The sequence below is a fragment of the Marmota marmota genome, unplaced genomic scaffold (genome assembly GCF_001458135.2).
Source record: "Marmota marmota marmota unplaced genomic scaffold, marMar, whole genome shotgun sequence".
NCBI classification, from domain to species: domain Eukaryota; kingdom Metazoa; phylum Chordata; class Mammalia; order Rodentia; family Sciuridae; genus Marmota; species Marmota marmota.
The window spans coordinates 139,757-164,351 of NW_026006604.1; the positions used below are offsets into that span (position 1 = coordinate 139,757).

Below are 24,595 nucleotides of genomic sequence, written 5' to 3' on the forward strand. Positions count from 1 at the left end.
CAAAACCAGAAGTTTTGTAAAATAACTATTTCATTTTCACTATGAATATTAACTTTTATTTTATTATTATTGTGCTATAGATATCCGTACTCCTGATTTTATTTGTAATAATTGTTTAAGTGAATGTCATTGGTTTACACCTGACCTCTCCAATACATTGTGAATTCAGAAAACACTATTTCACCTCTGCTTTTGTCAGAAATCATTGTACTCTCTGCAAAGTCAGCTTAATGAGTTCTGGTAATAAATTTCCCACTTATTATATGTTTGATAATATATTATATTGCTTCAATTAAGTGGATATATTTTGATAAGACAGGAGAGTCTGGAACATAGGCATGCTTGCAGTGCTGGAAGATTATTGATCAACTAAAATTAGTAGTAAAACTCTCTTATTTGATAGAATGTGACAGATTCCTTATTTATTATTCTTTCATTCCAGTGAATGAATTATACTTTCTAATGAATCCAGACATCTTTCCGTGAAGCCCAAATCTTCACATGCCATCTAGAAATATTATAATTTCTGGCCCAAAAGAAATGTGCAGTTAGTGTAGTAAGAGTGGTGAGACTTGACTGGGAACCTACATCTTTTTTCCACGTGTGGATGAAGTAATCTCCACAATAAATTACAGTTTTCTTTCAATATCAGCCTGGTTTACAGATGAGGATTTTGGAGTAGTAAGGTTAATCAAAACTACACAAGGGCCTGCAATTTGTTCACTGCATCTGCCATCACTTCCTCAGGAGACCTATTCTGACAATTAGCCCTGCCCTTTAAAACTAGTTTAAGACAGAGGCAGGATGAAGAGGGGAATTTGATTTGTCCACAAGCAAAAAGGCCTAAAGTTTTATAGTGTTCTTACAGGGTCCATTATAATTCTCTTAATGAGGGTTCAGCTAACTCAAGAACTTCATATTTTTCATTAACGTTTCAGACTTTTCACCTTTCCTAGGATTTTAATCAAAGCATTCCGTTGTGTCATGTCTCTTCTCACATGGTATAATACACATAGTTTCATTAATGTTAGCCCCCCAAAGAGTACTGTTTTTAAAAGAATTCAACTAACATTTTACAGAAATTATTTCTGAACATGCACACAAATATACCACATGGGCACAAACACAAATAAAAAATATTACTGTGAATGTTGTGACACTTATGATATTTTATGCCAATATAATTTGTGAATGTGTACCACTTAGTCATATGGTAGACACACTTGTGCTTAAGTGCTTTTATGCAGCTATTTATTATAGGACTATAATTAGAATCAAATTTATCTCAACTTTTAAGTAACTATAAACAGGAAGACATTTATAATATAGATAAATGACTGAAAGGAAAGACAAGATTGAAAGATAATTAAATGTAGGATGAAAGAATAGCAGGAAGAGAGGAGAAGAAAGAAGAAAAAGGAGAAAAAAGAAAAAACAGGGCTCAAATCTTAATGTTTTCCTTGTTATTTTGAAATGGTGGTTTTAGTGATTCATATACTGATTTAAATATAGGCAAGTTTTATTCAAACTCCTGCCAATTCAGTTAAAGAAAATTCACTGACTATTTGTGGTATAGCTGTTAGGAAACAACTACAATGCCAGAAGCAAGACACAAGTTGTAAAAGACAAAAGAATTAGCATAAAATGGGTATTAACAATTTGAGAACTTTAGTATACTCTGTATTGATATTATTTTGCTCAAATATAATTTCAAACAATTTTCCTCTTAAATGTATTATTATCCGTTCATATTTAAATTTAATTATTTCAAATTTGCTTCAAATTGGGAGAGATTATTCAAATAAAAAATGTACTTAAGAATCAAATTGTATCCTTTGGTTTCAAGCTTATCTAAAAATGCTTTTAACAAAAAAGATAAAATTGTTACTTCTGCTATTTTGATGAAGAAATAACTGGTAGGTAAATATGATTTGATGAGCAGCAATGTCAACCTATTTGGCAGAAAAATGTATTTGAAACAAAATTTTGATTTAGGACACTTGAATGCACAGCAAAGTTCTCAGACAGGTAAGTAAGGCAGGGAAAAAACAAGCAATGCAGAAGATTCCTTTCACTGCATTTCAAAAAGAGCATCCAACATTTCCATTACCCTAAATTCAGGAGGCTCTATTACCTGAGTGGCAAAGGTATAAAACAATAGATAGAGTTTGATGATTGAGTTGGTGTTCTGAGCCCTGAAACATAAATTATTAGGATTAATTCTGATTATAAGTTCACACATGGGCTGTGGTTGTACCTCAGTATTAGAGCACTTATCTAGCACATGTGAGACACTGAGTTTGATTCTCAGCACCACATAAAATTAAATAAATAAAGGTACTGTGTCCATCTACAACTAAAAATATTTTTTAAAAGCTCATACTTTAGTAGTAAATTGCATTAAGAAGGCTATATTATGGAATTCTCAAAAAGCTACATGACTCAAGCAATATGACAAAGATAGATGGTAAGCTAATTACTGAGCTATGAAAACTGTATTTTAAATATGTTAGCATAATTTCTGATATAATTTTCATTCTGTTTAATCCAAAGTTTCTACACATGAGTCCATTCTAAGATTAAGTGTTAAATTGGAAGAAATTCCACATGAATAAATTATTTTTGCAGTGCAATAATTTCTATTATAGTAAACTACTGTATTTCTGTTTTTCCTTATTTTTTTTAAATAATGCAAAGCCAAATTACACATATTATTACATCCTAAGTGAAATTCTATCACTACCTGGAATTTGCATATGTACAAAGACTTATTTTTAAGAAGCATTCTTTGGAATATTTGCTTTTTGTATATCCTCATTTCCTCTTCGCCATCTCCGTTATTAATATTAACCTTTTTTTAAATCACACAAGCCCTAGCAATCCATAGCAATCCACAATAATGAATCAATCTAATAATCTGTTCCTTCCCCACTTTTTATTGGGCTTCTTGCTGGAGAACAATCATACACTGCTGATTGTAACCAAAGTTACTTCCTTTAAGTTTCTGCATAAAGCAGCACTTTTTTTTTCTTCTATCAGATCACTCAATTATATATTCATTTGCATTTCATTGAATCTATTATTACTGTAATGGTTAATTTTTGTGTCAATTCTGTTTATTTAAGGTGCCCAAATATTTCCTCAAATATTATTCCAGTTGTTTTGTGATAGTGTTTCACTGTTGAGATTTAAATTTATAGACTTTGAGTAAAATATCCTTCCTAATTAATGTTGGTGGACCTTATTGAACCAGGTGAAAATTTTCTTAACATTTTTTATAATTTTATTTTACTTATTAGTCTTTTATGTGGTGCTGAGCATTGAACCAGTGCCTCATCCGTGCTAGGCAAGTGCTCTACCACTGAGCCACACCTTAGCCCCTGAAAGTTTTTTATTAAACAGATGATCTCTGTCAATCAAGAAAGTATTCTGCCAGAGAATTTGTTTGGTTCTGTTTCTGCAGTTACACACACACACACACACACACACGCACACACACACACACACAACTTTCTGGTCACTCTGTTAATCTGTAGTACCCTGAATAATGTAGATTTTGTTACCAGCAGTGGTTCTAAAAGAAACATACTTTTAAGTCTAACATTCTGAACTGGTTCTGGAGTTCCTGGAATAAGCTTTCTAATCATTTTTTAAAGAAATAATTTATTTTTTTAGTATTTATTTTAGCTGTAGTTGGACACAATACTTTATTTTATTTATTTATTTTTATGTGGGGCTGAGAATTGAACCCAGGGTCTCGCACATGCTAGGTGAGCACTCTACCGCTGAGCCATAACCCCAGCCCTTCTGATATTTTTTATTTAAAGAAAACATTGATTTTGTGTTGTATAGTAAATATTGCAATGACAGTCCATTGTATGTTGTGATAATGTCATTTTTTGATACTTCTAATCAAACCCATATAAGGAGTAAAGATCTAGGTCACTATATGTATAATACTTTCAACATTTTTATTACATTAATTTTTATTACTAAAGTTGTCACTGAACAAAGCAAGGAAAGAAAAGGGTATGCTCAAAGATTTAATCCAGAACTCAAGCGCCACTCTGATATGATGTGAGAGTGTCTTCCACTGTCTGTGAAACACCCTTATTTCCTGTATCCACAGAACTGAGTTTACTGAAAAACAAACTGGACTTCCATTTTGAGTGGTTGGATTACAATGCAAATAGAATTCCCAACCTCAGAGTATTGACCATTAAAGTCGATGCAATGATTGTGAAGGAGTGGGGTATAGTATGTTGGACTGGAAATGTGCGGGAAGACCCTGATGTACCTGGGGACAGTAACTCTCTACTGATGAGTTATCTTTGCCAGTACAACCAACCTCTCCACCTCAACTGAGGAAATTAAACTTCATTTCCCAAGGAAATTATGATGACCTTCCCTGAGGAGCTTGCCTTGAGAGACCACTGAGAGTCCTCAGAACTCACTTTCACTATCACTTTTTACTTTTCTGGTTCTGTAACTAGACTCAAGGCCTGAAAATTTCCTAAAAATATAGTATAGAGTGGGACCATGAGATCTCAGAGAGCTAAAAGCAAAGGAACTACTTATTTTTTCTAATTCATACAGACAGACATTTGGGGAATAAATGTGGAAATAGATAGTATGACTGTGGGAAGATACAGAAAGAGCATAAAGTTCGATTAAGATGAATTTATAGATAAAGGCTCACTAAGCAGAAATTCTGAATTTAATGATGTAGTTAGGGGGTAAAAAAGACTTTTACTTTGTTTCTTTGTTGATGGAAACATGAAGTAAAAGATTCCCCATAGTAAATGAATTTCAAATGCCTTGGTTTACTGTAATAGGACACAAAGGTTTAGGGAATTTGGAATATTAGAGGAATTTTTTTAAGACCTACTCACTCACCCTGGGAGGTCCAGAGGACAAACCTTTTGCTATCATTGTAAGAAATAAGTTTGTGAAGGTAGTCCCAGCATCTCAGTGATCAATCTTTTCTGTAGGATGGAACTTGGAGTCATGAGAACTGATGGCACTAAACTAGGAAAGCTGAAGGCAAGGAGAATAATCAGATCTTTGAATGATTGGGCCACTCAATGGCCAAAAAGCAAAGTGTACCTGGATACCATAAGGCAGGAGGCAAAAGAGAGACCCGATTATTATGAATCATGTCATTTGTAGACATTGGCAAGAAAATCATCCTGTTCCTATAAATGAAATAGATCAAGTAATAACTTAGTAGGCTTCTTATCTCTATAATCAGAAAAGTTCTAGGTCAAGTGAATAAAAACCGAGCCCAAATCCCAAAGCAGTCATTGCCCCTTTCTCGATTCCCTGACTAGAGCAAGTTTAGAGATTCAGAACCTCTTGAATAAAGAGATGGCAGGATCCCTTGAGGAAGGGTCACACACTTCCAAAAAGTTCATCCTGTTAATCTTTCTCCCATCTTTCTCTAAAGGGACCCACACTCTTTCAACAGATTGACTCTACATTGGGGAGAAGGAAATAATGAAACCTTTTGGTGATTTCTGTCTTCTGGCTCTGAACTGAACTATCTTGTCACTAATGTCACTCATTACCATAGGAGCTTATAATTTTAAGAAAAACAATGAATTTTTACTCAAGTCTATTTCACAGTTGTTTCAGTGGATCCCCAAATCACCTTGTGGTTATTTACCCAGTTGCAGAATATATAACAGAAAATAGATTGATTCAGTATCTGGTAAATTCTCAAATGGATTCTCTGAACTGCAGAGTAAAAGCTATTCTGGTGGGAATGGCCAGAGAAAGCCAATAAAATAGCTTCTACCTAGAAAAAATTGTGAAGCCAAAAACAATACTAAATTCCTAGAAGGAATGCAGAGAATAGCAGCACCACCAAGGACTTGATACATGTGTCTTCTTGCCTATAAAGAAGACATATGGGTCTTATAGAATATAAACAGGTGTTGACTCCAATTGTAGCTGCTGCACCAGATGTGGTTTCATTGCTTGAACAAATTGGTGCATCCCCTGGTACCTGCTATGAAGTTACTTATATAGCAAATTAATTTCCTCCTCTATCTACCAAGTAAATAACTCCATTAGAAGTTTGCTTCTGGTTTTCAAGGCCAGCAATACAAATTCTCTGTTGTCCTTCAGGATATAACAATCCCTATTTTTCGGTCATAATTATGTGCTCAAGAAACTTGACTCCCTTTTCCTTCATTACATGTAACACTGGTCCCTTATGCTGATAAAATTTTGTTGTTTATATCTAGTGAGATAGAAGTAGAAACTGCTTTAGATTTATTGATGAAATACTTATTTAACAAGGGAATGCATTATATATAATATATACATACACACATATGTTATATTTAGATATAGATAGATGCATATCAACAGCTTTCACTGCAGTGAAGTTTCCAGTTGCCAAATCATGTAAGGCATGTTGAGACATTCCTGTTAATGTGAAAGATAAATTCTCATGTGTGGTCTCATGGTCTCTCCTATAACCCAAAAGAGGCACAATTCCTACTGGGCCTGATTGGATTTTGGAGGCAACACAGTCCTTGGCTATTTTGGTCTATTTACCACTCAGTGACCCCAAAACCTGCTTGTTTAGGGTGAAACCCAGAACAAACGAAGGCTCTGCAATGTGTCCAGTCTACCATATAATTTATTCTGCCATCCAAGCTACATGATTCAGCAGATGCAATGGTGGTAGAACTGTTAGTGGCAGATTGGGATGCTATTTGGCAACTCTCTGTTGGTGAATTGCACCACAGAAGCTTATTAATTTGGAAAAATATTCTACCTCTCTCTGGATACCTACTCTCTTGTTAAGAAAAAAATAATAGCTTTCTACTGAGCCTTAATAAGGCTAAATTCATAAGCATGGGACACTAAGTTATCATGTGCCCTGTGCAGTTTTGAACATTGCACTACTTGATGCAGAAAGCCATTCAATTGTTATGTATAGCACTTCTCTATAATCAAATGAAAGTGGCATGTACAGATCCGGCCTAAGCAGGCCCTAAAGACACAAATAAGTTACATGAAGAAGTGGCTGAAATGCTCAGGGGCTCCACTCTTGGTAAATTATCATTGTTTTCCCAGACTGTGCCCATGACCTCATGGGGTGTTTCCTGTGTTCAGTTGGCAGAAGAAGTAAAGACTTGGGCCTGGTTTATAGATGATTCTCCATGATATACAGGTTTCACCTGAAACTGAACTCCTATAACATTACAGCCTTTCTGGGGCATCACTAAAGGAGAGTGGTAAAGTTCAATCCTTCCAGCAATCAGACTTAATTCAATGCACCTGGTATTTAATTTTGCTTGGAATTAGAATATGCCAGACAAGAAATAATTCATAGATTTGCAGACTGTAGCCAGTGGTCAGGTACTGAGAAGGATGTGATTACAAACTTGATGGAGGCCATGCATGAAATCAACAATATGGATTTTTACTCAGCAAGTTTGAACTGGATATAACCACTTGTTGAAGGCCCAATCCTGTGGCAGGTTGATTACACTTGACCACTAACATCTTGGGAGTGTTGACACTTTATTCTTACTGGAATAGGCACTTAGAGAATATATAGATTGTTTTAATTCCCAGCATTAATGTTTCTGCCAAATCTACTATCTGCAGACTTATATAATACCTTACTCACCAAAAAGGTTTTCCTTATTGCATTGATTTTGACCATGTAAATCGTTTCATAGCAAATAAAGTTTAGAATTAGGCACAAACTCATGAAATTCACTGATTTCTTATGTTCTTCATCAGCCTGATACAGCTGATTATCATTCCAACCAGATAGCAATAATTTGTATGGTCTGGTCAAAGTCTCCAGAAGGCTGTATGTGCTCTGTGCCCACTTAAATACAAGGCACTACTATTCCCCCAGTCAGGATTCAGTATTCAGCCAGGGTTCACTTGTTTTGAATTACAGGTACTTACCCTCTCTATCAGTCTCCCTTGTATTTTTATGAGATTCCCTTTTAATCCACTTTGCTCGCTCTCTCCCCCTTTCTTTTTTTCTCTCTAGAATGCATGGACACATCCATATATGAAAGAAAACATTTATTCCTTGAATTTATATTAGTCTGTTTATGTCACTTAGCATGATATTCTCATTATTATGCAACACCTGTGATCCACTGGAAAAACTGTTGATTCCTGTCCCAATAACCTCCTGTTCTGCTGGCCTAAAGATCTTTATTTCAAAGAGAAGAATGCCTGCCCTAGGGAAAAACAGCGATTACATTGAACCACAATTAACACTACCCCCAGCCATTTAGGGGATCTTCCGGTATTTCAAACAAAATGTAAAGAAGAAAATTACTGTGCCAGCTGGGATGATCAGTCTGAATTATTACTCTGCAATAGAAGAAAGAGTAGGAAGAACACAGGGGGTTCCTTAGAGCACCTCTTATTTTACCTGGCCTCTCTTGAACCTTTGAGAAAATTACAAAATCATTTGGAAAATGGTCACCTCTGGTTCACTAATCACCAGATAAAAGAAAATATTTCAGTAACTATTTTGCTTGACCTGTGATGTTCAATAGTTTTTTTTGTTTTGTTTTGGTCATTTCTTATTCCTAAAACTTTTTTCTTGTTTTGTCTTCCATGGTACTATTTAATCCCTGTCTTTTCACTCCTTTTGATGAGATCAAAACCTTCATCTGCTTAAAATCAAAATTCATTATTCTCTTTCCTCTGTCATTTTTCCTAGACTATATTACATGCTTGTGTGATTTTTTTCCCATATGTACACAAAATACACTTTAGTGAGTTCTAGGTTAATTAATTCAAGTATCTGTAATACACTTCACCTGGTTACTTTCATGTAATGAAGAAATACAATGTCTAACACTGTTTTTTTTTCATATTATCCCAAATCTTTACATGATACTAATAAAAAAGAAGTCAGATATCTGTCACATTTTACTTCTCTTTTATACTCTCCATGCAATTATCCACCAATTTCAGAAGATTTTGCCTCTATGGTATTCCTCCAATTTCCCCCATCCTTTCCATGTCATGGTGAATAGAAGTTGACATTTTTCATTTTCTGTCATGTCTCAGATCTTCAAATCTAATATCAAATTTCTTCCATGACTTCCTACTCAAATTCACTGTGCCCTTCTCCTTTCTATGAATGTCCCCTATCTTTATCCCAGTTTCTCTATTATCAACGGATATTTTACTTATTAATTCATTTTTTATTTTTGTTGTTGCATTATATTATACATAATAGTGGGATTCATTATGCCATATTTATACATATATATAATGTAATAATAACATTCCCATTTATTTTCCTTTTCTCTCCTCTCTTCCCCCCTCCTCTTGTCCCATTTGCTTTACTCTACTAATCTCCCTTCTATTATTATTATTTTAATTAGTGTATCATAATTAATATAGAGAAGTAAAATTAATTGTGGTCTGATCATACATGGACAGAGAATAATTTGGAACGTATTGTTTCAAGTAATTTTTCATGATCACCCACCATCTTTCCATTTAGTTACCCTCCTCTATCAGTCTCCCTTGTATTTTTGTGAGATTCCCTTTTTATTCCACTTCTCTTTCTCTCCCTCTTTCTTTTTCTCTCTCTCGCATGCATGGACACATCCATATATGAAAGAAAACATTTGACCCTTGACCTTATTAGTCTGTTTATGTCACTTAAAATGATGTTCTCTAGTTCTATCCAATTACTAGCAAATAATATAATTTCTTCATTTCATTCTTCATGACTGAGTAAGACCTCCATGTGCATGTATACCAAAATTTCTTTATTCATTCATCAGCTGATAGGCATTTAGGTGAGTTTTTGCTCTGTTATAATTTTATACATAGGAACATTCTTTCAGATTTTGATACATGGACGTCAATTTTCTCTAAACGAATGAAGTCTCCATTAGTAGGAACTATGCTCTCTTTCTAAAAAGAAAAATAAAGTTAAATTGGAGGCTCAATGATAGTAGTCAGTAGACCATTGTGGTGGGCACACATATATTAAATATGTTAAATTGGCCTCCATAATATCATAATTTTATTCCAAAATATAGGCACATCTACACAGAGTTAATTAAACATTAGGTTCCTTATGGAAAGGAAAGGAGATCTTGGTGACTGACATTTCATTTAAATTAGAAATATATCTTGCTGGAGAAAAAGGGGTTTTTATTGCACAATACCAATGTAAAACCATGTACCTGGAGAATAATACTCTATAAGGGTAAAAATAGGTTAGATGTTAGACCTACTCCTTTTTTAATATTTATTTTTTAGTTTTTGGCGGACACAACATCTTTGTTTGTATATGGTGCTGAGGATCAAACCCGGGCCACATGCATGCCAGGTGAGCAGGCTACTGCTTGAGCCACATCCCCAGCCCTAGACCTACTTCTTTTAACACAATTTACAAATGTTAACTTGACTTCTAAGTGAACCAAATAATCTCCACACTACACAATCAGTTACAATGGTGGAATTCCAAAATACCAAATAAGAACTTTCATAGTTAACCTCAGAGATCTTTTTACATTTTAAGTTAATTGGGAAATGAAAGTGTCATTAATTTGTTAACAAAATGTTGGCTTTATACTCTCTAGTTCTTGCAACTAAAGTCTATGTCTCTGATTTAATTAAAAACAGTGAGCATCTTCTGTACAGGTATTTTCCAGGAAATTCATTGTGATGTATACCATTGATCATAAGCAGAGGTGAGATAATTAAAATTTTTGAAACAGTTTAGAGCAATGTTATCCTTACATTTTTATTGGATTTTAAAACTCCATACTTATATTAAACTAAATAAAAAGAAGCAAGTGCACAAGAACTATGTGAAATTATCTTACTCTAAACACATGTTAATGGGTTTTATGTCTCATAATTAGTCCTACTGCAGAATCCTATCAGCAGAGGTTTTGAGCAATAACTTCAGAGACTCCTGTACTTTGCAGCACCTTCCTCAAAATTTCCTAAGACCCTTCTTGTGCTTATGGCCATTGCAGGCAGCTCTAATCTGAGAAGGACATTCTGATCTGATTTGGAGCTTTAGGCCTCATTGTCATTCTAACCCTTTGGGCTCACCTCATGACCTTCTACTCAACCTATGGGTTCAACTCCAGCTATTGCATTTAGAGGGTCATTCCAGGGCTACAAAACTAGACTCTGAATCCTAGTAGGCAGCTGTCAAGAAGATAGCTTCTATTTAATGCCACTGTATCTCTTGTTACTATGGTTTTTTTGTAAGACTATTTGAAACTCAACACCCAGAATGGAACTCACATGGTAAGTAGGGGAATTATATAGATAAATGCCCTGCTGAAACAAAACAAAACAAAACAAAAACAAACAAACAAACAAAAAAACAAGAGTCTTGGGGTTGAAGCTCAGTGGTAGAGCACTTGCCTGGCATGCATGGGGGACTGGGTTCCATCCTCAGAACAACATAAATAAATTTAAAAAAAAAAGATATTCTATCCATCTACAATTAAACATTTAAAAAGAAAAGAAAAAGAAATTTTTTGGGTCCCCATACAGCTGTGTGGTAATCCTGAGTATATGTTCATCTTCAGAAGTTTCTATTGGAACTTATTCTCTACTGTATTTATTATTCAATAAAGTTTAAATGCAGTTTCCAAAAGGCAAACTTTAAATAAAGCAGTGCAAAGAATTTAGATCGTGAACATATGCTTCCTTCACCCTAACATTGGAATCATATGCTTCTTTTTAGCTTAAAGTTTTAGAAAGCTCATGGGATTTACAGTTCAAGAAACATGATTTTTTGTAACAATGTCCAAATACTTTTCCTGCTATTGTTTTCCATTTTTGTATTTGCATTTATTTTATTTATTTTAAACTCTCCTCAAGAGGGTTAATCTTTGTTTGTTTGTTGTTTTGTTTGGGTACCTGGGATTTAACTCAGGAGCACTGAACCATTGAGCCACATCCCCAGCCCTACTTTGTATTGTATTTAAAGACAAGATCTCACTGAAGTGCTTAGTGCCTTGCTTTTGCTGAGGCTGGCTTTGAACTCTCAATCCTCTTGCCTCAGCCTCCTGAGCTGCTGGGATTATAGGCATGCATCACTGCACCTAATCTGTTTTTATTAAAGTTCATGACAAAATCATTTAGAAAATTTAAAAGAGGGCTGTGGTTGTGGCTCAGTAGTATAGTGCTCACCTAACATGCAAGAGGCACTGGGTTCGATCCTCAGTACCACATAAATGTAAAATAAAGATATTTTATCGATCTAAAACTAAAAAATAAATGTTTAAAAATAAAAAAAAAATTAAAAGAAAACTCATGAAATCAAAATAAAGTATTTATTCTTCTGGAAAATGACTTTTTTTGTACTTGTAGATGGACAGATGCCTTTGCTTTATTTGATTATATTAATGTGGTGTTCAGGATTGAACCCAGTGCCTCATGCATGCTAGGCAAGAACTCTGCCCCTGAGCTACAGCACCAGCCCTGGAAAATGACTTTTTGTTAATGTGTATCAGTTCTATGTATCCTAGATATGAATGAAAATTTAATAAAATAAAAAAGACAACAAAACAAGTGTATTGAAACTGTTGCCACTATTTTTTTTTAAAAAAATCTATAAGCTTGTGTTATGATTTTAAAATTGTATGCTAGTTTCAATATCAAACAGTGCAAATTTGAGTTCCAGAATTTATTCCTTTGACCATAAATAGCTTCAGAATAACTTGAAAACAACTACCAAAGAGAAATTGTTTATAAAGTATAAGCATGTCAAATCAAACAGATTTTTTGAACCACAATACTGATGGTATTTCAAGTTTGAAAGAAAATGGGAAGGAACTCATCCTGCTCATTCAAGAACATCAATATTAATTTAAAATCTTATGTCAGGAGATTTTTCTTTCTGTCTCCTGTGAACAATTCCAGTCTGGCTACAAATCATAATGTGCTTGCTTTTCATGTCATCTACTTATTTTAACTTCATGTCTTCAACAATAAATGACAAAGAAGGAAGAATGATCCCTCTCTCTCTCACTTTCATTTTATCTCTCTCTCTCTCTATATATATATACACATACACACACACACACACACACACACATATGTGTACATGTATATGTGTGTAAAAAAGGATATATACATATTATTTTCATTAAAATAATCAGGAGGTATTGAATTAAAGAGGGATTGAATGTTATTCCAAAGCTTACCCAGCCATTGACTGAGGAAAAGAAACTATGTTCTTGATTTGTAATCTAGTCACTGCTTTGTTAAAATCCTGTTAAAAACATCTATATGCAATACACAATTCATATTCTCCCTTCCCATCAAGTGATTAGCAAAAGAAACATGCCATTTCCTTTCCCATATATGGAAGCTTGGAGCCCATATATTCCTCCAGCACAAAAAAAGTTGATTCTATACACAGCCTAAGAGTAAGACCAAGAAAGAAAAGTTTGCTCATGTTCATATAATTTATCACGTTTTCCTCATATTTCCAGAAAATGTTTGCTCTTTCCAGAGCAGAACATGTTTTCATGGAATATGCCAATTCATTTTCATTCATTACTTGTTTTACTTCACCTGCAGTTGGGTCTTACATCATCTCAATGTTGAAAGATTGAACTGAGAGTCTTAAATAGAAAATAAAAAGCAATTAACACCTACAATAAAAAAAAACAAACCCCATCCCCACAGCTTTATTGTGCCTCTAATCCTTGTAGGAAACAATATATTTTTTTTTTTGCACATTGAAACAGATCTTCAATAAGCAGAGGAACAGTATAAGAAATGCTATATGGGGAACTGGAGTTGTGGCTCAGTGGTAGAATGATGGCTGGCATGTGTGAGGCCCTGGGTTTGATGATCAGCACCAAGTATAAATTAATAATTAAGATTTTTTTTGGTGGTGCAGGGGACTGAACCCAGGGCCTTGTACAAGGGAGGCAAGTACTCTACCAATTGAGCTATATCTCCAGCCCATGCATGATCAATGTGATTCTGCAACCTGTATACTCAGAAAAATGTGAAAATATGTCCCATCAGATAAAAATGTATGATATATCAAGATCATTGTACTGTCATGTGTAAGTAAAATAAATTAAAAAATAAATTAATAATTAATTAAATAATTTAAAAGGAAATCTGTATGCTCAGAGACATAGATTCCTCACCTAAAAGAGTCTTTTATATATCTATTCATTAGGATTATCCATTAGTTTTCTGTGTTCATGCTTCACAATATAACTATAAGCTCCTGAGGGTGTAAGGGCCCTTGAATGGGGGCTGTTCTGTGAGTTCCCCTTATGAAGCTGGAAACAGACGTTTCTGTGTTGGGACCATTCTTTGAGGGAAGAAAACTATGCTCATGTCATGTCACAAGATGGAGTCCCTTCCTTCCATCCACTGTCACCCACTCCACAACTGCCACTCCTGGAATTCCCAGTGCTCAGAACCCGGTGACCTCATCTTGAGGAAATAATGGGGCTGGGGCCTTCTGAGGACTCCCATTGGTGGAGCGAGGAGTGGGTGAGTTCATTCTTTCCAGAGCCACAGGCCTGGTAACAAGCCTCGTACAGATGGATTCCTCAAGCCTCAAAATGATGGATTCCTCAAAGGAGGACCTGGGCCTTCCTGGTTGTAAGTGCCCCTCTCATCCTTAGAGAGTAGGGGAATACCCTTTGTAGGCATGGGGTGGTGGCTGTCTCCATAAAGTGATAAGCAGTTAAGAGATAGACTCCACCAGAAAAGGGAGGACTCCTTGAAGACACAGACAATGTTCTGCCCAAACAGAAAAGATACATGGGAGTCCTTGTCAAGTGGGGAGCTTTGACTTCCTCAAGGACCTTGCCCTTAGTGAGGCTTCTCAGTCTGAAGAATGGCATGGGTCCTGGACTGGGAGCCAGAAGTTCTGACAGAGTCCGGGTAAGTAATGGCCCCTGTAGACCTAGTGTTCCTCATCTGTCAAAGGCCAAAGTGACCTCTCAAACTTCCTGCCAAAATAGCTTGGACTCTATCAGAAGACTATGTGGCAAGTCTTGCAAGAGGAAGGGAAGGAATGAATGGATGACTGAGCCAAATCAAGGAGAGGAATGAGAAACAGTTCAGGTCTCAAGCTACAGCTGTCAGCCAACTTTTCTCTTTTCTTTTTTTTTTACTGCCTCAGTGTGGGTCCCATGGTACTTTGTATGGCTGGGGATGTGTGCTCTGATAATTGGTGGATGCATGATGTTTCTACACTGGAGGAAGAAGCTGCAGTGGGAGGAGCATGCCCAGCAGTGGGTGGAGGTGATGAAATCTGCAACATTCACTTACAGCCCATTCTTGTACTGGGTCAACAAACAACGCAGATATGGCATGACCGCAGCCATCAAGACAAGCCCTCCCAGGGCTGTTGCCAATGCTGAGATTAAAGTCCACATTTCAGATATTATGTGGGAGCAGGAACTCCCATAAAGACAGATGTTATGCCTTCAGAGTTAGCAGCCCCAAAGCAGAGGACCCTTTTCTCCTGCAACTTGCTTTGGTGGCATCACAGCATCCCTTAGTTAACCCAATGCTAAATCACCAGACCACATCCCCATTCCAATTGTCTTTCTGGAGATACCCTCTGCCCCACCCCTCTGCAAGTCAAACCAACCTCACATGCTGGACTACTCTGCCACCTACCTCTTTCTCAAGTGTCCTGAAAGGCATATCCACTTCTAATCCCTTCAGACACTGTCCCATGGGGTGAACTATTTCAATGTATCTCCTCTGGCTTCTCAGTTGTAACCACCGCTCACTGAAGGAGGGCGCTTCAGTTACCAGAGGTGGTAGTAAAGGGAACTAACCTAGAGCATAAGATAATAACATAGAGGTCAGAGCCCATAGATTTGTTACATTATTAAAGATTTTTGAAAAGTGAGAGTCTTTTGTGCCTCATTTGCCGGTAGGAGGGCAATGTCCTTCCCCTGTTTGATGGGGAACAAGTCTCAAAAATACAATGAGAACTGGAGGCTAACTTAGAAGAAACACATTGAACCAGTACTTGTGGATGAGCTCAATTCCCTCCATCAAGTGTTAAATGTGTGCAAGACCCTTGGCTAGGTCCCCAAAGGCACTGCTGTTCTATAGGATGGGAAGTACAATTGCCACAAGAGTGACAGTTGCAGAGGGCACATGGCTATGACAGTCCCACAGTGCCTATGCCACTGGCCAAACAAGTCAGTATGAAGTCAATGAACCACATCACACTATGGGCTGAATGGCTGGTATCTATTATATATGGATTTAAAAGATTTTTTTATAAGATGGATACAATATCTTTATTTTTTTAATGTGGTGTGGAGGATCAAACCCAGTGCCTCACATAGGCCATGCAAGCGCTCAACTACTGAGGTATATCCTCTGCCTGATATATTAATCTTAGGTGGTAGTGCTAAGTGGTAGTGTCTGAACATTGTTTCTATTATAAGCACAATGGAAAATGGCTATTCTAATTTTTCTTTTATTGATAAAATAGACAGGTTCCAAGGGCATATGTCATTATCTCCTTTGTTGGTATTATTGCTGCTGAGCCACTTCTCCCATTTATATCTGCCTGGCATTAAAGTTCCGGGTCTTTCCACCATACCTCTTGGGACCCCTTCCCTAATCATGTCTTGTTAAAACATACTTGGTGACTGCTTTAGTGTGTGTAGAGTGTCATCAGCTTGGACTATAGATTTGTTTAGAGGAAGGGCTTGTGAGTACATCTTAAAATTATACAAAGAAATACATCCATAGAGTGCTTTTAAGATATCCATGGCTGCCCTAAAGTTGAGTCCCCTGTCACTCTACTATGTGGGAATATTAATAACATGTGTACTATATGGAAAAGGTCCTAAGTTAGTTATAAGCTATTTGGCCCCAGTTTAAAGATAAGAAAGTCTGATTATGTCACAGAAATTTTCTCCATTTATTTGGAAATCAGCAAATCCAGTCATCATATTTGATCTCGACTTTAAATGCAGATTGCCCACAGGGGTAGGGCAGTTTTTGCCTATTTTGTGGAGTGTGGTGTGTGTGTGTGTGTGTGTGTGTGTGTGTGTTTGCATGCGTCTGTTTGGTGTGATTCTCAGAACTTAGTAAATTTTTTTCTTTTTATTCATGTGTATGGCTTGAAAGGAGTCCATCTAGCAACTACAAAGAAAGAACTAGCACTGGAGTTTAAGCCTTTTTCTTTCATTTTCTTTAAAATTTTTTTATAATTTGTAAACAAGATCTTATATTGTATGTCAAAATATAATTCTGGGCTAAGTGGACCTTCCTCATTAGTACAGGTGCAGAGGTTCACTCTTCCCTCATCTTGCTCCCTCTTGATTTTTTCCCCTTCAACCCTGAAGATGCCTAAAGCCCAAGACCTACAGTCTTACTTTCTTCAGGCCCCATACACTGATTCTGAAGGTAGATTCTGGAACACTGCTTTGCACCCATTTTTGGTTCACCATTGCTTTCAAAGGAAAAAAAAATCCATAAAAAAAGATCAAAGGAGATCTCTTTTTTCTCTTCAGCAACAAGGAGTGGGGGGTGGCTAAAGATACAGTGAGAGGAAAAGGAAATATTTTATTCAGATAAATGATAATGGCTCTATTACTGATGTGAAATAAAGCTAAAACTGAGTCATCAAACCCTTGAATTCACTACCTAAAAAGAACCCAAACTGCTTACATTTTACCAAAAGAGCTCCCCTAGAACAAAATAGGTTGGTACTTCTTTGAGAAAAATATGAGGAAAAACATGAAGGTCAGGTTCATATAGCAAACAATACACACAGTATAAACTATCCGGATACACAAATGTGTTCTGGTTTGGATATGAAAGAACCCGCATCTACATGTTATTGGTAAACAACCAATGAGGTGTGCATAAAACAAAATCTGTCAATAAAAATAAACATTAGGGTTATGAGCCCACAAGGAGACAAAATCCTCAAATTTGACCAGTAGGGCCAGCCAGGGTGGGCTGGAGGGGTCATGTCCAGCAATGCAAAGAAAGGAAACTGCAGGAGAATGCAAAACATCCAGCAGCAAGGGAAGTGTGTCCACTCCTCAGCTTTGTTGCCTTAGACCCATTCCTCAGTGCCAGGTATGCTGCAGTCATCTTGAAGCCAGGCACTCTATTACTTCGGGTCTTCTCTTTCTAAAAGTGTTGCCTGTCTGACTCTTTAAGTAAACATTATGCCATATATATATATATATATATATATATATATATATATATATGAATAAACGTATCAAGATGTATTGTTTTGCGAACCTAATGAGAGTAGCAGTAGGAGCTGTCGGACTGAATAGGTAAAAGGATTGCAAATGAAAGCCAAACTCAGATCATGGCCGAATCTTTGTCACAGAGCTGAGGATGTCACAGGTGAGACTTGACTTTAGCTCAACACAAGGCACAGGCTAGGTAAGTGAGGACACCATACTGATATAAATTCCAAATTAGCACTAAGTGATAGGTTGGTGGGGTTTGTAAGCTGGTGAGTTTTCTGGACTGGAACATAGAAAGTTGAGATACTGACCTCTGTCTGTGAGACATGGTAGTTTCTCAGGCAGGATGATGACAAGGGATCACTATCCTGAGTGCAGAATGGGTACCTCTGGCAATGACTCAGCCATTTCATTCCTCAGCATATATTCTGGGGGATGAAAACACATCTACAAAACTATGCATGCTAATATTCATAGCAGTATTATTCCTAATAGTACCAATGTGGAAACAATTCTAACACTAATCAACTCATGAATGGATAAATAAAATGTGCTATACAATGGAATATTACTCAGCCAAACAAGATGTGAATTACTGCTATATGCTACAACATGAACAGACCAGGACAATAATACACTAAAAGAAGCATACACAATGCCACATATTATGATTCCATTCATATGAAACATTCCAAACCAGATAAAGAAGCCGGGGAATGAATGATTGTTCAATGGGTACAGAGTTTCCTTCCGAGGAAATAGGAATTTTGTGGAATAAAGAGTTGTAATGGTTGCATTATCTGTGAATATACCAAAAAGCACTCAACTTTACATTTTAACATAGCTTCTGTTATAATAATGTGAACTTTATTCCAATTTTAAAGAGAATCAGAAAACTATAGTCTTCAAAGATTGAATCTTTTTAATTTTTTGAGGTTGTAGATGAACAGCATTCCTTTATTTGTTTCATATTTATGTTGAGGATCAAACCCAGGGGCTCACAAATGCTAGTCCAATGCTCTTCCACTGAGCTACTGCCCCAGCCCCAAAGACTATCTTTTCAAAGCATTCTCTTTCCCTATCTCTTTCTGCGCTACCCCACACCCCACCCACTCTGATATTCTTTCTGGTAATTAAGAAACAGAGAAATGCCAGCAGAAGATCTGTATCTTTATTATTCTTAAGGAACTATTTCAGCCAAAAAGATTGGAAAAGTTCTATCAAAAGTCAAACACTTAAAAGGACTTAATTTTGTCCTCAATCGAATAGATGAATTAATCACCAACACTGAGGAAGGCGAACTTAGAATATGTTTCCTTAAAAATCTTTCTAGCCCATTTTTTGATCAGGTTGTTTATTTCTTTGGTGTTCAGTTTTTTGAGTTATTTATGTATCTTGGAGATTAGTGCTGTATCTGATGTGTGTGTGGCAAAAGTTTGCTCCCAAAATGAAACCTCTCTCTCCACTTCACTGATTGTTTCTTTGGCTGAGAAACAATCTTTTCCAGCTTGAGTTTATCCAATTTATTAATTCTTGATTTTTATTTCTTGTACTTTGGGAGTCTTGTTATGGAGAGTGGAACCTAATACAACATGATCAAGATTTGGGCTTACTTTTTCCTCCATTTTGCACAGGGTCTCTGGACAAATTCCTAGGTCCTTGATCCACTTTGAGTTGAGTTTTGTGCACAGTGAGAGACAGGGATTGATTTTCCTTTTGCTGCATATGGATTTCCAGTTCTCTAAGCACCATTTGTTTAAGAGGCTATCTTTTCTCCACTGTATGTTTTTGGTGACTTTTTCTAGTACGGGATAACTTTATCTATGTGGGTTTGTTTCTGTGTCTTCTATTCTGTATCATTGTTCTATACATTCCATCAACAAATATATGAAAAAAATGTCCAACCTCTCCAGTAATTAGAGAAATGCAAATCAAAACTACTCTAAGATTTCATCTCATACCAGTCAGAATAGCAGTTCTCAAGAATAGAAAGAACAATAAGTGTTGGGAAGGATGTGGGTGGAAAGACACAGTCATACATTGCTGGTAGGACAGAAAATTGGTACAACAAATCTTGAAAGCCATATGGAGATTACTTAGAAAAATTGGAATAGAACCACCATTTGACCCAGCTATCTCATCCCAAAGGACTTAAAATGAATATACTATAGGAATGCAACCACATCAATGGTTATAGCAGCTCAATTCACAAGACTTAAATTGTGGATCCAACCTAGATACCCTTCAATAGATAAATGGATAAAGACACTATGGTATATATACACAATGGAATATTACTCAGCATTAGAAGAAAAAAAATTATGGCATTGACAGATAAATGGATGGAATTGGAGAATATCATTCTACATGAAGTAAGCCAATCCCAAAAAACCAAAGGCAGAATGTTCTCACTGATAAGTGGATGGTGAACCATAATGAGGTGGTATGGGGAGAATGGAGGAAATTTGAGCCAAGGGGAAGGAGAGTTACATGAGGGTAGGAAAGATGGTGGGATGAGATGAACATCATTGCCCTAGGTACATGTATGACTGCACATGTGGTGCAACTCACATCATGTAAAACCAGAAAAATTAAAAGTTTTGCTCCATTTGAATACCATGAATCCAAAAGCTTAATACTGACAGTATAACTGATTAAAACTCATAAAAAATACATTAAAACAAAGAAAAATTCAAAATGTATAATTTTTGAGTCCAAAACAGATTTCTGCTAGACATAACCTAATTAAGGTCAGATAATTATTAGCTGCCTTCTGTATGCCCTCAATATGGGTTTCCAGTTGGTGACTCCATTGACACTCAAAGACAACAAATAGTACATGCTTTGGGTCATATATTCCCAACAGCTCATTCCTCAAAATTGAATGTTTCCAAGCCAGGGGGTTTGAGCATGTGCCTAGCATGAGCAAGACCTTGGGTTCCATCCCAGGACCACAAAAGGGAAAAATAAATAAATAATGTTCCACAAAATGAAGCCATCTGGTTGGGGCCATAGAGCTACTCTAACCTTCACAGCACTATTTCCAATCCATTCTCTCGTTTTTCCAACATACTTGTTACAAAAACTTAGAAAAAAAGTAACAGGGAAAAATAAATGTAAACTAGTGTATATTCATTTTGTTGTGCTCTCTCTCCTTTTATTTTAAAATAATCTCTTAATTCTCCTCCCCAAAATGTTAGATACTGACTCTAGTTAGGTACACATTTTGCTTTAGGAAATAAAAGAATGCCTAATATCTTCCCTTATTTATTTTTAGAAGGTATATTGGTTCATCGGAAGCAATTAATTTACTATTAAAGGTATTGTGGTTTAGAATTACAGAATCTCAGAACTACAAAAAATAGAAGAAATTATTTAAACAATCCTAAAATCTGGAGAAGTTGATCTGTCAACTTATGATCATATTTTTAGTTAATGAAAAATTGAAGAATATATTCTATGTCCAGGCCAGTGGTCTTCCTTACTCTTATGCCTCATTACATCAATGACTGGCAGTGTGTCTGGATCTTCCTTTGTGTAAGATGTCAGATCTTAGCCAATCTGAGACCACCCCTCTCATCCTTCCATAGCAGGAATTGAACCTAGGCCCTGGCACAGGCTAGGCAATGGCTCTACCACTGAGCTACTTTCCCAGCCCATCAAATTTTATATCTTTATCAATTTCCTGTCCCTGAGTAGATAATCTTAGAAGGCTACAAATATTTGACTTTAAATTAAGGTCAGACCAAGTTCTTTCATCATATTTACCTCTCCTGAGAGATTTCATGACTGCTTTTATCATCCCCATCAGAAGCTGGAGGCTCTTTGCGTGTTGAGCTGGTCTAGATGTGAAGGCTGCCAGGCACTGGCATGACGTCCAAGATACTGGAGGACAACATTCTGTGGAAAGTATGCCTAGAAAAAGAGAAAAATGATGAGGGTTAGACAGTAGGGCTGACTGCAGTTCTACAGCAGAGCAAAGAGTTCTGGAGAACTGAGGTTGATGTCCTTGGTCCAAAAGAATACAGGGGGTTCATAACCAAACTAGCTGATTTCTTCTAAGGTCATCAAATATGAGCATTCTCACATTTAAAACTTTCATCTTTTTATTTCTGGAACACTTCTTAATTTCATCACATTTCTTGGTATTTTCCCCATATAGCTTTTGTTGTTTTTTGGAGATTTTAAAAATGTTTTTATTCCACCTTTAATTTCATAATCTCTTCAAGAAGAGTTGTTTATATCTACAAAGTATCTGAGAGATGAAGCCAACTTATTTTGAGTTTTCTCCCTTATACGATTAAAAGGAAAAATGTCAATTTGTGATTAGTATGTAAAGAGAATTTTAATATTGACTAATATAACATGCTTATATATTTCACCATGGTGTTTTACACACAGTATTTAAGAGTTACCTAAAGTGTGTGTGCTTCAAAACCAACTCAACACAAACTAGTCGTTAGACCAGAGATTATGTGCCTAACAGAAGAAAGTGCAGGCCCAATCCTTCATCATTTTAGCTTAGAAACTAACGAACTTAACAAAATTTTTGAAGCACAAGAATTAAAATCAAGAATCAATAAATGGGATGGTATCATTCACAAAACTTCTTCACAGCAAAGGAAACAATCAAGAATTTCAAGAGAAAGTCTACAGGAAAACTTTGCCACCTGCAGCTCAGATAGAGCATTAATCTCAAAGATATGTAAAAAACACTAAAAACCAAAAACAAAAATAAACAACAACAACAACAACAAAACCTCAATCATTAAATGGGCAAAGGAACTTAACAGGCACTTCACAGAAGCGATAAAAATGATCAAAAACAATATGAAAAATTATTCATCATCTCTAGCAATTAGAGAAATACAAATTAAAATTACAATGGATTCCGTCTGTCTCCAGATGAATGGCAATTATAAAGAGTAGAAGCAATGTTAAAAATTGGCAAGGATGTGGGGGGAAAGGCACATTCATACATTACTGGTGGGACTGAAAATTGGTGCAACCTCTCTGGAAAGCAGTATGGAAAGTCCTCAGAAAACCTAGAATGGAACCACTATTTGACCCAGTTATCTCATTCCTCAGCATATACTCAAAGGACTTAAAATCAGTATACTACAGTGATGTAGCTATATCAATGTCTATAGCAGATCAATTTACAATAGCCACGCTATGGAGCTAACCTAGATGCCCTTCAACAGATGAATGGATAAAGAAAATGTCGTACTGATACACAAGGGAATAGTACTCAGTTATAAAAAGAATTATTTTATGACTTTTGTCATTAAATGGATGGATATGCAAACTGTTATTCTAAGTAAAGTAAGACAGTCCCTAAAAGCCACATGTTGAATGTTTGCTCTGATATGTTGATGCTAGCACTCAATAATGGGGAGTGGGAAGAACAGAAGTTCATTGGATTAGACAAAAGGGAAAGAAAGGATGCTAACATGACCTCAGTGGGTTGTGATGATGGCTGCTAACTGAGGTAAAATGGAAGACACAAAGGCAACACATCACAAGTACTCAGCTGAGCCTAGTATCTTGCTGACAGTGGCACTTGCAGTTGGGCATTTGCTATTTGGTCAGGTGGCCCATCTGCTTCCCAGTTTGCACATTACCAATCACATTTTCTAAAATGAACCAGGGGCTGATGAAATGAGGCACCAAAAATTCATGATCATACCAATCACCATAAATCACTGAGGACATAGTTCATGTACATATGTCATCATCTGTTTCAAAGAACTGTAAAGTAGACGATACATTTGAAGTAAAACTTTCCTAAGGGTTTACACTCTGTTGATTGAAAAGTTTTCAGTGACCTAGTAAGTTCACTATTTGGAACAAACATTAAACTCAAGTTAAATAAGTTGCTTTGGCCTGGGCAGAACAAAAAGAAAGGGCTAGTGGAAAGTGTAAAGCCAAAAATCTATCTGTAGGAATATGAAGCTCCCCTTCCTTTCAGAGACTTTATCCTGATACACTCACTATTAGAATTATTACAGAGTTTTCTGAGACCCAAACCTGACACAAATTTTAGCATCAAAAGGAACCCAGTACTGCCATATTAGTAATATCAGTATAAATTATGCTGTTTTACCCCATAAATGTACTTATTTATTTCCCCAAGCCTCTCTAAGATGTAATTTATTGATCAGCTACTCTGTGCAGACATAGAGCTGGGTTCTTTTCATAGTTTATCAATGACCCTTATTTATTTTTTTTTACTTTTTTATTGTTGGCTGTTCAAAACATTACATAGTTCTTGATATATCATATTTCACACTTTGATTCAAGTGGGTTATGAGCTCCCATTTTTACCCCATATACAGATTGCAGAATCACATCAGTTACACATCCATTGATTTACATAT

The 24,595-nt window shown here is 36.1% G+C and overlaps 1 protein-coding gene across 1 annotated transcript; it reads left to right on the forward strand.

Moving 5' to 3' along the window:
- Nucleotides 1–1,967: 1,967 nt before the first annotated feature.
- On the forward strand, nt 1,968–16,539 carry LOC107133555 (testis-expressed protein 38-like). Its single transcript, XM_048797653.1, is given in 5 exon segments — nt 1,968–2,028; nt 4,130–4,306; nt 15,080–15,422; nt 15,460–15,529; nt 15,613–16,539. Coding segments are annotated over 5 exon segments (795 nt in total). The 3' UTR covers nt 15,757–16,539.
- Nucleotides 16,540–24,595: the final 8,056 nt, after the last annotated feature.